The 15,000-nt window shown below is 51.2% G+C and overlaps 1 protein-coding gene across 1 annotated transcript in view; it reads right to left on the bottom strand.

The window, feature by feature from the left end:
* Nucleotides 1-15,000, bottom strand: part of LOC137323203 (aspartic and glutamic acid-rich protein-like) — a 41,624-nt gene that overhangs the window by 15,089 nt on the left and 11,535 nt on the right. The window contains exons 7-12 of the mRNA XM_067986712.1: nt 14,180-14,287; nt 11,639-11,857; nt 10,165-10,275; nt 6,853-6,960; nt 2,981-3,088; nt 184-402 (exon numbers count right to left, since the gene is read on the bottom strand). Of these exons, the coding sequence (XP_067842813.1) occupies nt 184-402; nt 2,981-3,088; nt 6,853-6,960; nt 10,165-10,275; nt 11,639-11,857; nt 14,180-14,287 (873 nt within the window). The remainder of the gene's footprint in view (nt 1-183; nt 403-2,980; nt 3,089-6,852; nt 6,961-10,164; nt 10,276-11,638; nt 11,858-14,179; nt 14,288-15,000) is intronic.

Below are 15,000 nucleotides of genomic sequence, written 5' to 3'. Positions count from 1 at the left end.
CTCCTCCTCCTCCTCCTCATCATCAACATCAGATGGGGCCTTCTTCTTCTCCTCCTCCTCCTCCCCCTCCTCCTCCACCTCATCATCATCATCAGATGGGTCCTCCTCCTCCTCCTCATCATCATCATCGGATGGGTCCTCCTCCTCCTCCTCCTCCTCATACTCATCATCATATGGAGCCACCTCCTTCTCCTCCTCCTCCTCATCATCATCTTCATCATCATCAGATCGGGCCTCCTCCTCCTCCTCCTCCTCCTCCACCTCCTCCTCATCAACATCAGATGGGGCCTCCTCTTCCGCCTCCTCCTGATAATCATCAGCATATGGGGCCTCCTCCTTCTCCTCCTCCCCCTCCTCATCAACATCATCTTCATCATCATCAGATCGGGCCTCCTCCTCGTCCTCATCATCATCATAATCATCAGATGGTGCTTCATCCAACTCCCCCTTCTCCTCCACCTCCTCCTCCTCCTACTCCTCCTCCTCATCATCATCATCATTGGATGGTGCCTCCTCCCCCTCCTACTCCTACTCCTCCACCTCCTCCTCCTCCTCCTCATCATCATCATCAGATGGGGCCTCCACCTCCTTGTCCTCATCATCACCTTCATCAGATGGTACCTCGTGCTCCTCCTCCTCATCATCATCATCATCATGCTCATTATCAGATGGGGCCTCTTCCTCCTCATCATCATTATTAAATGGGTCCTCCTCCTCCTCCTCCTCCTCCTCCTCATCATCATCATCATCATCATCATCATCATCATCAGATGTGGCCTCCTCCTCCTCCTCCTCATCATCATCATCAGATGAGGCCTCGTCCTCCTCCTCCTCCTCCTCATCATCATCATCCTCATTATCAGCATCATCATCAGATGGTGCTTCCTCCTCCTACTCCTCCTCCTCATCATCATCATCCTCAACATCATCATCAATGGATGGGGCCTCATCCTCATCCTCCTCCTCCTCCTCCTCCTCCTCCTCCTCCTCATCATCATCATCATCAGATGGGTCCTCCTCCTCCTCCTCCTCCTCCTCCTCCTCCTCCTCCTCCTCTTCATCATCATCATCATCAGATGGGGCATCGCCTCCTCCTCCTGCTCCTCCTCATCATCATCATAATCATCAGATGGTGCTTCCTCCTACTCCTCCTTCTCCTCCACCTCCTCCTCCTCCTACTCCTCCTCCTCCTCATCATCATCATTAGATGGTGCCTCCTCCCCCTCCTACTCCTCCTCCTCCTCCTCCTCCTCCTCTTCCTCCTCCTCATCATCATCATCAGTTGGGGCCTCCACCTCCTCGTCCTCATCATCATCTTCATCAGATGGGGCCTCGTGCTCCTCCTCCTCATAATCATCATCATCATCCTCATTATCAGATGGGTCCTCCTCCTCCTCCGCCTCCTCATCGTCATCATCATCATCATCATCATCAGATCGGGCCTCCTCATCCTCCTCCTCCTCATCATCATCTTCATCAGATGGGGCCTCCTCCTCCTCCTCCTCCTCTTCATCATCATCATCATCTTCATCTTCATAAGATCGGGCCTTCTCCTCCTCCTCCTCCTCCTCCTCATCATCATCACATCATCATCATCATCAGATGGGTCCTCCTCCTCCTCCTCATCGTCATCATCATCATCATCATCATCATCAACATTATCATCAGATGGGGCCTCCTCCTCCTCCTCCTCCTCCTCCTCTTCATCATCATCATCATCTTCATCTTCATAAGATCGGGCCTTCTCCTCCTCCTACTCCTTCTCAGCATCATCATCATCATCATCATCATCAGATGGGGCATCCTCCTCCTCCACCTCCTCCTCATCATCATTAGATGAGGCCTCCTCCTCCTCCTCCTCCTACTCCTCCTCCTCCTCATCATCATCATGATCATCATCATCATCATCATCATATGGGTCCGCCTCCTCCTCCTCATCGTCATTATCATCATCATCATCATCATCATCATCATCAGATGAAGCCTCCTCCTCCTCCTTCACAGCATCATCATCATCAACATCATCATCATCATCATCATCATCAGATGGGGCATCCTCCTCCTCCTCCTCATCATCATCATCAGATGGGGCCTCCTCCTCCACCTCCTCCTCATCATCATCATTAAATGAGGCCTCCTCCTCCTCCTCCTCCTCCTCCTCCTCCTCCTCATCATCATCATCATCATCATCATCATCATCATCATCATCATCATCATATGGGTCCGCCTCCTCCTCCTCATCGTCATTATCATCATCATCATCATCATCATCAGATGAAGCCTCCTCCTCCTCCTTCACAGCATCATCATCATCAACATCATCATCATCATCATCATCATCAGATGGGGCATCCTCCTCCTCCACCTCCTCCTCATAATCATCATCATTTGGGGCCTCCTCCTTCTCCTCCTCCTCCTCATCATCATCATCAACTTCATCATCATCAGTTCGGGCCTCCTCCTCCACATCCTCCTCCTTCTCCTCCTCATCATCATCATCAGATGTGGCCCCCACCTCCTCCTCCTCATCATCATCTTCATCAGATGGGGCCTCCTCCTCATCATCATCATCCTCATTATCAGATGGGGTCTCCTCCTCCTCATCATCTTCATCAGATGGGTACTCCTCCTCCTCCTCCTCTTCCTCCTCCTCCTCATCATCATCTTCATCAGATGGGGCCTCCTCCTCCTCCTCCTCATCATCATCATCATCCTCATTATCAGATTGGGCCTCCTCCTCCTACTACTCATCATCATCATCATATAGGGCATCCTCCTCCTCCTCCTCCTCATCATCATCATCATGAGATGGGGCATCCTCCTCCTCCTCCTGCTCCTCCTCCTCCTCATCATCATCATCATTAGATGAAGCCTCCACCTCCTCTTCCTCCTCCTCATCATCATCCTCCTCATTATCAGATGCGGCCTCCTCCTCCTCCACCTCCTTATCATCATCATCAGATGCGGCATCCTCCTCCACCTCCTCCTCCTCATCATCTTCATCATCAGATGAGTCCTCCTCCTCATCATCTTCATTATCATCAGCATCATCGGACGGGGCCTCCTCCTCCTCCTTCTCTTCTTCCTCCTCCTCATCATCATCATCAACATCATCATCATCGGCTGGGGCCTCAACCTCCTCATCATCCTCCTCCTCCTCCTCCTCCTCATCATCATCATCAGATGGGGCCTTCTTCTCCTCCTCCTCCTCCCCCTCCTCCTCCTCCTCCTCATCATCATCATTAGATGAAGCCTCCTCCTCCTCCTCCTCCTCCTCATCATCATCCTCATTATCAGATGGGGCCTCCTCCTCCTCCTCAACATCATCATCAGATGCGGCATCCTCCTCCACCTCCTCCACCTCATCATCTTCACCATCAGATGAGGCCTCCTCATCATCATCTTCTTTATCATCAACATCATCAGATGCGGCCTCCTCCTCCTCCATCTCTTCTTCCTCCTCCTCAACATCATCATCAACATCATCATTATCGGCTGGGGCCTCAACCTCCTCATCATTCTCCTCCTCCTCCTCCTCCTCCTAATCATCATCATCAGATGGGGCCTCCTACTTCTTATCCTCATACTCATCATCATATGGAGCCACCTCCTTCTCCTCCTCCTCCTCCTCATCATCATCATCTTCATCATCATCAGATGGTGCTTCCTCCTACTCCTCCTTCTCCTCCACCTCCTCCTCCTCCTACTCCTCCTCCTCCTCATCATCATCATTAGATGGTGCCTCCTCCCCCTCCTACTCCAACTCCTCCTCCTCCTCCTCCTCCTCATCATCATCATCAGATGGTGCCTCCGCCTCCTCGTCCTCATCATCACCTTCATCAGATGGGGCCTCGTGCTCCTCCTCCTCCTCATCATCATCATCATGCTCATTATCAGATCGGGCCTCTTCCTCCTCATCATCATTATTAAATGGGTCCTCCTCCTCCTCATCATCATCATCATATGGGGCCTCCTCCTCCTCCTCATCGTCATCATCATCATTATCATCATCATCATCATCAGATGAAGCCTCCTCCTCCTCCTCCTCCATCTCCTCCTCCTCCTCCAACTCCTCCTCCTCCTCCTCCTCATCATCATCATTATCATCCTCCTCCTCCTCCTCATCATCATCAGATGTGGCCTCCTCCTCCTCCTCCTCCTCATCATCATCAGATGAGGACTCGTCCTCCTCCTCCTCATCAACATCATCATCATCCTCATTATCAGCATCATCATCAGATGGTGCTTCCTCCTCCTCCTCCTCCTCATACTCATCATCATATGGAGCCACCTCCTTCTCCTCCTCCTCCTCCTCATCATCATCATCTTCATCATCATCAGATCGGGCCTCCTCCTCCACCTCCTCCTCCTCATCATCATCATCAGATGGGGCCTCCTCCTACTCCTCCTCCTCCTCATCATCATCAGATGGGGCCTCCTCCTCCTCCTGATAATCATCAGCATATGGGGCCTTCTCCTTCTCCTCCTCCCCCTCCTCATCAACATCATCTTCATCATCATCAGATCGGGCCTCCTCCTCCTCATCATCATCATCATAATCATCAGATGGTGCTTCCTCCTACTCCTCCTTCTCCTCCACCTCCTCCTCCTCCTACTCCTCCTCCTCCTCATCATCATCATTAGATGGTGCCTCCTCCCCCTCCTACTCCTCCTCCTCCTCCTCCTCATCATCATCATTATCATCATCATCAGATGGGGCCTCCACCTCCTCGTCCTCATCATCATCTTCATCAGATGGGGCCTCGTGCTCCTCCTCCTCATAATCATCATCATCATCCTCATTATCAGATGAGTCCTCCTCCTCCTCCGCCTCCTCATCGTCATCATCATCATCATCATCATCAGATCGGGCCTCCTCCTCCTCCTCATCATCATCATCTTCATCAGATGGGGCCTCCTCCTCCTCTTCCTCCTCCTCCTCATCATCATCATCTTCATCTTCATAAGATCGGGCCTTCTCCTCCTCCTCCTCCTCCTCCTCCTCCTCCTCATCATCATCATCATCATCATCATCATCACATCGGGCCTCCTCATCCTCCTCCTCATCATCATCATCTTCATCAGATGGGGCCTCCTCCTCCTCCTCCTCCTCCTCATCATCATCATCATCATCTTCATCTTCATAAGATCGGGCCTTCTCCTCCTCCTCCTCCTCCTCATCATCATCATCACATCATCATCATCATCAGATGGGTCCTCCTCCTCCTCATCATCGTCATCATCATCATTATCATCAGATGAAGCCTTCTCCTCCTCCTTCACAGCATCATCATCATCATCATCATCATCATCATCATCAGATGGGGCATCCTCCTCCTCCACCTCCTCATCATCATCATTAGATGAGGCCTCCTCCTCCTCCTCCTCCTCCTCCTCCTCCTCATCATCATCATCATCATCATCATCATATGGGTCCGCCTCCTCCTCCTCATCGTCATCATCATCATCATCATCAGATGAAGCCTCCTCCTCCTCCTTCACAGCATCATCATCATCAACATCATCATCATCATCATCATCATCAGATGGGGCATCCTCCTCCTCCTCCTCATAATCATCATCATTTGGGGCCTCCTCCTTCTCCTCCTCCTCCTCATCATCATCATCAACTTCATCATCATCAGATGGGGCCTCCTCCTCCTCCTCCTCCTCCTCCTCATTATCATCATCATCTTCATCTTCATAAGATCGGGCCTTCTCCTCCTCCTCCTCCTCCTCATCATCATCATCATCAGATGGGTCCTCCTCCTCCTCCTCATCGTCGTCATCATCATCATCATCATTATCATCAGAAGAAACCTTCTCCTCCTCCTACTCCTTCTCAGCATCATCATCATAATCATCATCATCAGATGGGGCATCCTCCTCCTCCACCTCCTCATCATCATCATTAGATGAGGCCTCCTCCTCCTCCTCCTCCTCCTCATCATCATCATCATCATCATCATCATCATCATCATATGGGTCCGCCTCCTCCTCCTCATCGTCATCATCATCATCATCATCAGATGAAGCCTCCTCCTCATTCACAGCATCATCATCATCATCATCATCATCATCATCATCATCAGATGGGGCATCCTCCTCCTCCTCCTCCTCCTCCTCATCATCATCATCATCATCATCATCATCATCAGATGAAGCCTCCTCCTCATTCACAGCATCATCATCATCATCATCATCATCATCATCATCATCAGATGGGGCCACCTCCTCCACCTCCTCCTCATAATCATCATCATTTGGGGCCTCCTCCTTCTCCTCCTCCTCCTCATCATCATCATCAACTTCATCATCATCATTTCGGGCCTCCTCCTCCACATCCTCCTCCTTCTCCTCCTCATCATCATCATCTTCATCAGATGGGGCCTCCTCCTCCTCCTCCTCCTCCTCATCATCATCATCATCATCCTCATTATCAGATGGGGCCTGCTCCTCCTCATCATCATCATCAGATGGGTACTCCTCCTCCTCCTCTTCCTCCTCCTCCTCATCATCATCTTCATCAGATGGGGCCTCCTCCTCCTCCTCCTCCTCATCATCATCATCATCATCCTCATTATCAGATTGTGCCTCCTCCTCCTCCTACTCATCATCATCATCATATGGGGCATCCTCCTCCTCCTCCTCCTCATCATCATCATCATCATCATCATGAGATGCCGCATCCTACTGCTCCTCCTGCTCCTCCTCCTCCTCATCATCATCATCAATAGTTGAAGCCTCCACCTCCTCTTCCTCCTCCTCATCATCATCCTCCTCATTATCAGATGGGGCCTCCTCCTCCTCCACCTCCTCATCATCATCATCATATGCGGCATCCTCCTCCACATCCTCCTCCTCATCATCTTCATCATCAGATGAGTCCTCCTCCTCATCATCTTCATTATCATCAGCATCATCAGACGGGGCCTCCTCCTCCTCCTTCTCTTCTTCCTCCTCCTCATCATCATCATCAACATCATCATCATCAGCTGGGGCCTCAACCTCCTCATCATCCTCCTCCTCCTCCTCCTCCTCATCATCATCATCAGATGGGGCCTTCTTCTCCTCCTCCTCCTCCCCCTCCTCCTCCTCCTCATCATCATCATCACATGGGGCCTCCTCCTCCTCCTCCTCCTCCTCATCATCATCATCATCATCATCATTAGATGAAGCCTCCTCCTCCTCCTCCTCCTCATCATCATCATCCTCATTATCAGATGGGGCCTCCTCCTCCTCCTCCTCATCATCATCAGATGCGGCATCCTCCTCCACCTCCTCCACCTCATCATCTTCATCATCAGATGAGGCCTCCTCATCATCATCTTCTTTATCATCATCATCATCAGATGCGGCCTCCTCCTCCTCCTCCTTCTCTTCTTCCTCCTCCTCATCATCATCATCAACATCATCATTATCGGCTGGGGCCTCAACCTCCTCATCATCCTCCTCGTCCTCCTCCTCCTCCTAATCATCATCATCAGATGGGGCCTCCTCCTTCTTATCCTCATACTCATCATCATATGGAGCCACCTCCTTCTCCTCCTCCTCCTCCTCATCATCATCATCTTCATCATCATCAGATGGTGCTTCCTCCTACTCCTCCTTCTCCTCCACCTCCTCCTCCTCCTACTCCTCCTCCTCCTCAACATCATCATTAGATGGTGCCTCCTCCCCCTCCTACTCCTACTCCTCCTCCTCCTCCTCATCATCATCATCATCATCAGATGGTGCCTCCACCTCCTCGTCCTCATCATCATCTTCATCAGATGGGGCCTCGTGCTCCTCCTCCTCATAATTATCATCATCATCCTCATTATCAGATGGGTCCTCCTCCTCCTCCTCCTCCTCATCATCATCATCATCATATGGGGCCTCCTCCGCATCCTCATCGTCATCATCATCATCATCATCATCATCATCATCATCATCATCATCATCATCATCATCAGATGAAGCCTCCTCCTCCTCCTCCTCCTCCTCCTCCTCCACCTCCTCCTACTCCTCCTCCTCATCATCATCATCAGATGAGGCCTCCTCCTCCTCCTCCTCATCATCATCATCATCTTCAGATGGGGCCTCCTTCTCCTCCTACTCCTACTCCTCCGACTCCTCTTCATCATCATCTTAATCAGATGGGGCCTCCTCCTCCTCCTCATCATCATCATCATCCTCATTATCAGATGGGGCCTCCTCCTCCTCCTCCTCCTCCTCCTCCTCCTCATCATCATCATCCTCATTATCAGATGGGGCCTCCTCCTCCACCTCCTCCTCCTCCTACTCCTCCTCCTCCTCATCATCATCATTGGATGGTGCCTCCTCCCCCTCCTACTCCTACTCCTCCACCTCCTCCTCCTCCTCATCATCATTATTAAATGGGTCCTCCTCCTCCTCCTCCTCATCATCATCATCATTATCATCTGTAAACAATTTTACAACACCAAGTTATAGTCCAACAATTTTATTTTAAATTCACAAGCATAAATGCGATTTCATTTCGAGGTTTTCATTTTCACATCGTTCACCTGAGGAAGGAGGAAGCCTCCGAAAGCTTGTGAATTTAAAATAAAATTGCTGGACTATAACTTGGTGTTGTAAAATTGTTTACAATTGTCAACCCCAGTCCATCACCGGCATCTCCACATCATCATTATCATCATCATCATCATCAGATGAAGCCTCCTCCTCCTCCTCCTCCATCACCTCCTCCTCCTCCACCTCCTCCTCCTCCTCCTCCTCATCATCATCATCATCATCATCATCATCATCATCATCATCATCATCAGATGTGGCCTCCTCCTCCTCATCATCATCAGATGAGGCCTCCTCCTCCTCCTCCTCCTCATCATCATCATCATCCTCATTATCAGCATCATCATCAGATGGTGCTTCCTCCTCCTACTCCTCCTCCTCCTCATCATCATCCTCAACATCATCATCAATGGATGGGGCCTCATCCTCATCATCCTCCTCCTCCTCCTCCTCCTCATCATCATCATCATCATCATCAGATGGGGCCTCCTCCTCCTCCTCCTCCTCATAATCATCATCATATTGAGCATCCTCCTCCTCCTCCTCATCGTCATCATCGTCATCATCGTCATCATCATCAGATGAAGCCTCCTCCTGCTCCTCCTCCTTCTCATCAACATCATCAGATGGGGCATCCTCCTGCTCCTCCTCCTCATCATCATCATCATCATCATTAGATGAGGCCTCCTCCTCCTACTCCTCATCCTCATCATCATCATCATCATCATCATCATCATCATCAGATGAGGCCTCCTCCTCCCCCTCCTCCTCCTCATCATCATCATCCTCAACATCATCATCAACGGATGGGGCCTCCTCCTCCTCGTCCTCCTCCGCCTCCTCCTCCTCCTCCTGATCATCAACATCAGAAAGGGCCTCCTCCTCCTCCTGCACCTCCTCCTCATCTTCATCACCATCATCTTCAGATGGGGCCTCCTCCTCCTCCTCATTATCATCATCATATGGGGCCTCCTCCTTCTCCTCCTCCTCCTCATCATCATCTTCACCATCATCAGATCGGGCCTCCTCCTCCTCCTCATCATCATCATCGGATGGTGCCTCCTCCTTCTCCTCCTCCTCCGCCTTCTCCTCCTCCACATCATCATCATCAGATGGGGCATCCACCTCCTCCTCCTCATCATTATCTTTATCAGATGGGGCCTCCTCCTCCTCCTCCTCCTCCTCATTATCATTATCCTCAGATGGGGCTTCCTCCTACTCCTCCTCCTCCTCCTCGTCCTCATCATCAGCATCATCATTATCAGATGGGGCCTCCTCCTACTCCTACTCCTCTTCCTCCTCATCCTCCTCCTCCTCCTCCTCCTCCTCCTCATCATCATCAGATGGGGCATCCACCTCCTCCTCCTCATCATCATCTTTATCAGATGGGGCCTCCTCCTCCTCCTCCTCCTCCTCATTATCATTATCCTCATTATCAGATGGGGCCTCCTCCTCCTCCTCCTCATCATCATCATCATCAGATGGGGCTTCCTCCAACTCCTCCGCCTCCTCCTCGTCCTCATCCTAAGCTTCATCATAATCAGATGGGGCCTCCTCCTACTCCTACTCTTCCTCCTCCTCCTCCTCCTCCTCATCATCATCATCATCATCATCAGATGGGGCATCCACCTCCTCCTCATCATCATCATCTTCATCAGATGGGGCCTCCTCCTCCTCCTCCTCCTCCTCCTCATTGTCATCATAATTTTCATCAGATGAGGCCTCCTCCTCCTCCACCTCCTCCTCATCATAATCATCATCATCATCATCATCAGGTGTGACCTCCTCCTCCTCCTCCTCCTCATCATCATCATCATCAACATCATCATCATCCGATGGGGCCTCCTCCTCATCATTATCCTCCTCCTGCTCCTCCGCCTCATCATCATCATAATCCTCATTATTAGATGGGGCCTCCTCCTCCCCCTCCTCATCCTCCTCCTCCTCCTCCTCCTCATCATCATCATCATCAGATGCGGCCTCCTCCTCCTCCTCCTCATCATCATCATCATCAGATGAGGCCTCCTCCTCCTCATCATCATCATCATCATCATCATCATCCTCATTATCAGATGGGGCCTCCTCCTCCTCCTCCTCCTCATCATCATCATCATCCTCATTATCAGATGGGGCATCCTCCTCCTCCTCCTCCTCCTCATCATCATCATCATCATCATCATAATCAGATGCGGCCTCCTCCTCCTCCTCCTCAACATCATCATAAGATGAGGCCACCTCCTCCTCCTCCCCCTCCTCACCATCATCATCATCATCCTCAACATCATCATCATCGGATGGGGCCTCCTCCTCCTCATCCTCCTCCTCCTCCTCCTCCTGTTCATCAACATCAGATGGGGCCTCCTCTTACTCCTCCTCCCCCTCCTCATCTTCATCATCATCATCTTCAGATGGGGCCTCCTCCTTCCTCATAATCATCATCATATGGGGCCTCCTCCTTCTCCTCCTCCTCCTCATCATCATCTTCACCATCATCAGATCGGGCCTCCTCCTCCTCCTCATCATCATCGGATGGTGCCTCCTCCTAATCCTCCTCCTCCTCCTTCTCCTCCTCCACCTCCTCCTCCTCCTCATCATCATCATCAGATGGGGCCTCCTCCTCCTCCTCCTCCTCATAATCATCATCATATGGGGCCTCCTCCTTCTCCTCCTCCTCCTCCTCCTCATCATCAACATCATCTTCATCATCATCAGATCGGGCCTCCTCCTCCTCCTCCTCCTCCTCCTCATCATCATCAGATGGGGCTTCCTCCTACTACCCCTCATCCTCCTCCTCGTTTTCATCATCAGCTTCATCATAATCAGATGGGGCCTCCTCCTCCTCCTTCTCTTCCTCCTCCTCCTCCTCATCATCATCAACATCATCATTATCGGCTGGGGCCTCAACCTCCTCATCATCCTCCTCCTCCTCCTCCTCCTCATCATCAACATCAGATGGGGCCTTCTTCTTCTCCTCCTCCTCCTCCCCCTCCTCCTCCACCTCATCATCATCATCAGATGGGTCCTCCTCCTCCTCCTCATCATCATCATCGGATGGGTCCTCCTCCTCCTCCTCCTCCTCATACTCATCATCATATGGAGCCACCTCCTTCTCCTCCTCCTCCTCATCATCATCTTCATCATCATCAGATCGGGCCTCCTCCTCCTCCTCCTCCTCCTCCACCTCCTCCTCATCAACATCAGATGGGGCCTCCTCTTCCGCCTCCTCCTGATAATCATCAGCATATGGGGCCTCCTCCTTCTCCTCCTCCCCCTCCTCATCAACATCATCTTCATCATCATCAGATCGGGCCTCCTCCTCGTCCTCATCATCATCATAATCATCAGATGGTGCTTCATCCAACTCCCCCTTCTCCTCCACCTCCTCCTCCTCCTACTCCTCCTCCTCATCATCATCATCATTGGATGGTGCCTCCTCCCCCTCCTACTCCTACTCCTCCACCTCCTCCTCCTCCTCCTCATCATCATCATCAGATGGGGCCTCCACCTCCTTGTCCTCATCATCACCTTCATCAGATGGTACCTCGTGCTCCTCCTCCTCATCATCATCATCATCATGCTCATTATCAGATGGGGCCTCTTCCTCCTCATCATCATTATTAAATGGGTCCTCCTCCTCCTCCTCCTCATCATCATCATCATCATCATCATCATCATCATCAGATGTGGCCTCCTCCTCCTCCTCCTCCTCATCATCATCAGATGAGGCCTCGTCCTCCTCCTCCTCCTCATCATCATCATCATCCTCATTATCAGCATCATCATCAGATGGTGCTTCCTCCTCCTACTCCTCCTCCTCCTCATCATCATCCTCAACATCATCATCAATGGATGGGGCCTCATCCTCATCCTCCTCCTCCTCCTCCTCCTCCTCATCATCATCATCATCATCAGATGGGTCCTCCTCCTCCTCCTCCTCCTCCTCCTCCTCCTCCTCTTCATCATCATCATCATCAGATGGGGCATCGCCTCCTCCTCCTGCTCCTCCTCATCATCATCATAATCATCAGATGGTGCTTCCTCCTACTCCTCCTTCTCCTCCACCTCCTCCTCCTCCTACTCCTCCTCCTCTCATCATCATCATTAGATGGTGCCTCCTCCCCCTCCTACTCCTCCTCCTCCTCCTCCTCTTCCTCCTCCTCATCATCATCATCAGTTGGGGCCTCCACCTCCTCGTCCTCATCATCATCTTCATCAGATGGGGCCTCGTGCTCCTCCTCCTCATAATCATCATCATCATCCTCATTATCAGATGGGTCCTCCTCCTCCTCCGCCTCCTCATCGTCATCATCATCATCATCATCATCAGATCGGGCCTCCTCATCCTCCTCCTACTCATCATCATCTTCATCAGATGGGGCCTCCTCCTCCTCCTCCTCCTCCTCCTCTTCATCATCATCATCTTCATCTTCATAAGATCGGGCCTTCTCCTCCTCCTCCTCCTCCTCATCATCATCATCACATCATCATCATCATCAGATGGGTCCTCCTCCTCCTCCTCATCGTCATCATCATCATCATCATCATCATCATCATTATCATCAGATGGGGCCTCCTCCTCCTCCTCCTCCTCCTCCTCTTCATCATCATCATCATCTTCATCTTCATAAGATCGGGCCTTCTCCTCCTCCTACTCCTTCTCAGCATCATCATCATCATCATCATCATCATCATCATCAGATGGGGCATCCTCCTCCTCCACCTCCTCATCATCATCATTAAATGAGGCCTCCTCCTCCTCCTCCTCCTCCTCCTCCTCCTCCTCATCATCATCATCATCATCATCATCATCATCATCATCATCATCATCATCATCATATGGGTCCGCCTCCTCCTCCTCATCGTCATTATCATCATCATCATCATCATCATCAGATGAAGCCTCCTCCTCCTCCTTCACAGCATCATCATCATCAACATCATCATCATCATCATCATCATCAGATGGGGCATCCTCCTCCTCCTTCTCATCATCATCATCAGATGGGACCTCCTCCTCCACCTCCTCCTCATAATCATCATCATTTGGGGCCTCCTCCTTCTCCTCCTCCTCCTCATCATCATCATCAACTTCATCATCATCAGTTCGGGCCTCCTCCTCCACATCCTCCTCCTTCTCCTCCTCATCATCATCATCAGATGTGGCCCCCACCTCCTCCTCCTCATCATCATCTTCATCAGATGGGGCCTCCTCCTCCTCATCATCATCATCCTCATTATCAGATGGGGTCTCCTCCTCCTCATCATCATCATCAGATGGGTACTCCTCCTCCTCCTCCTCTTCCTCCTCCACCTCATCATCATCTTCATCAGATGGGGCCTCCTCCTCCTCCTCCTCATCATCATCATCATCCTCATTATCAGATTGGGCCTCCTCCTCCTACTACTCATCATCATCATCATATGCGGCATCCTCCTCCTCCTCCTCCTCCTCCTCATCATCATCATCATGAGATGGGGCATCCTCCTCCTCCTCCTGCTCCTCCTCCTCCTCATCATCATCATCATTAGATGAAGCCTCCACCTCCTCTTCCTCCTCCTCATCATCATCCTCCTTATTATCAGATGCGGCCTCCTCCTCCTCCACCTCCTTATCATCATCATCAGATGCGGCATCCTCCTCCACCTCCTCCTCCTCATCATCTTCATCATCAGATAAATCCTCCTCCTCATCATCTTCATTATCATCAGCATCATCAGACGGGGCCTCCTCCTCCTCCTTCTCTTCTTCCTCCTCCTCATCATCATCATCAACATCATCATCATCGGCTGGGGCCTCAACCTCCTCATCATCCTCCTCCTCCTCCTCCTCCTCATCATCATCATCAGATGGGGCCTTCTTCTCCTCCTCCTCCTCCCCCTCCTCCTCCTCCTCCTCATCATCATCATTAGATGAAGCCTCCTCCTCCTCCTCCTCCTCATCATCATCATCCTCATTATCAGATGGGGCCTCCTCCTCGTCCTCAACATCATCATCAGATGCGGCATCCTCCTCCACCTCCTCCACCTCATCATCTTCACCATCAGATGAGGCCTCCTCATCATCATCTTCTTTATCATCAACATCATCAGATGCGGCCTCCTCCTCCTCCATCTCTTCTTCCTCCTCCTCAACATCATCATCAACATCATCATTATCGGCTGGGGCCTCAACCTCCTCATCATTCTCCTCCTCCTCCTCCTCCTCCTAATCATCATCATCAGATGGGGCCTCCTACTTCTTATCCTCATACTCATCATCATATGGAGCCACCTCCTTCTCCTCCTCCTCCTCCTCATCATCATCATCTTCATCATCATCAGATGGTGCTTCCTCCTACTCCTCCTTCTCCTCCACCTCCTCCTCCTCCTACTCCTCCTCCTCCTCATCATCATCATTAGATGGTGCCTCCTCCCCCTCCTACTCCAACTCCTCCTCCTCCTCCTCCTCCTCATCATCATCATCAG

Source organism: Heptranchias perlo, chromosome 6, assembly GCF_035084215.1.
Source record: "Heptranchias perlo isolate sHepPer1 chromosome 6, sHepPer1.hap1, whole genome shotgun sequence".
Lineage (NCBI taxonomy): Eukaryota > Metazoa > Chordata > Chondrichthyes > Hexanchiformes > Hexanchidae > Heptranchias > Heptranchias perlo.
The sequence above is the reverse complement of the archived record's forward strand: the minus strand, read 5'-3'. Positions and strand labels throughout refer to the sequence as shown.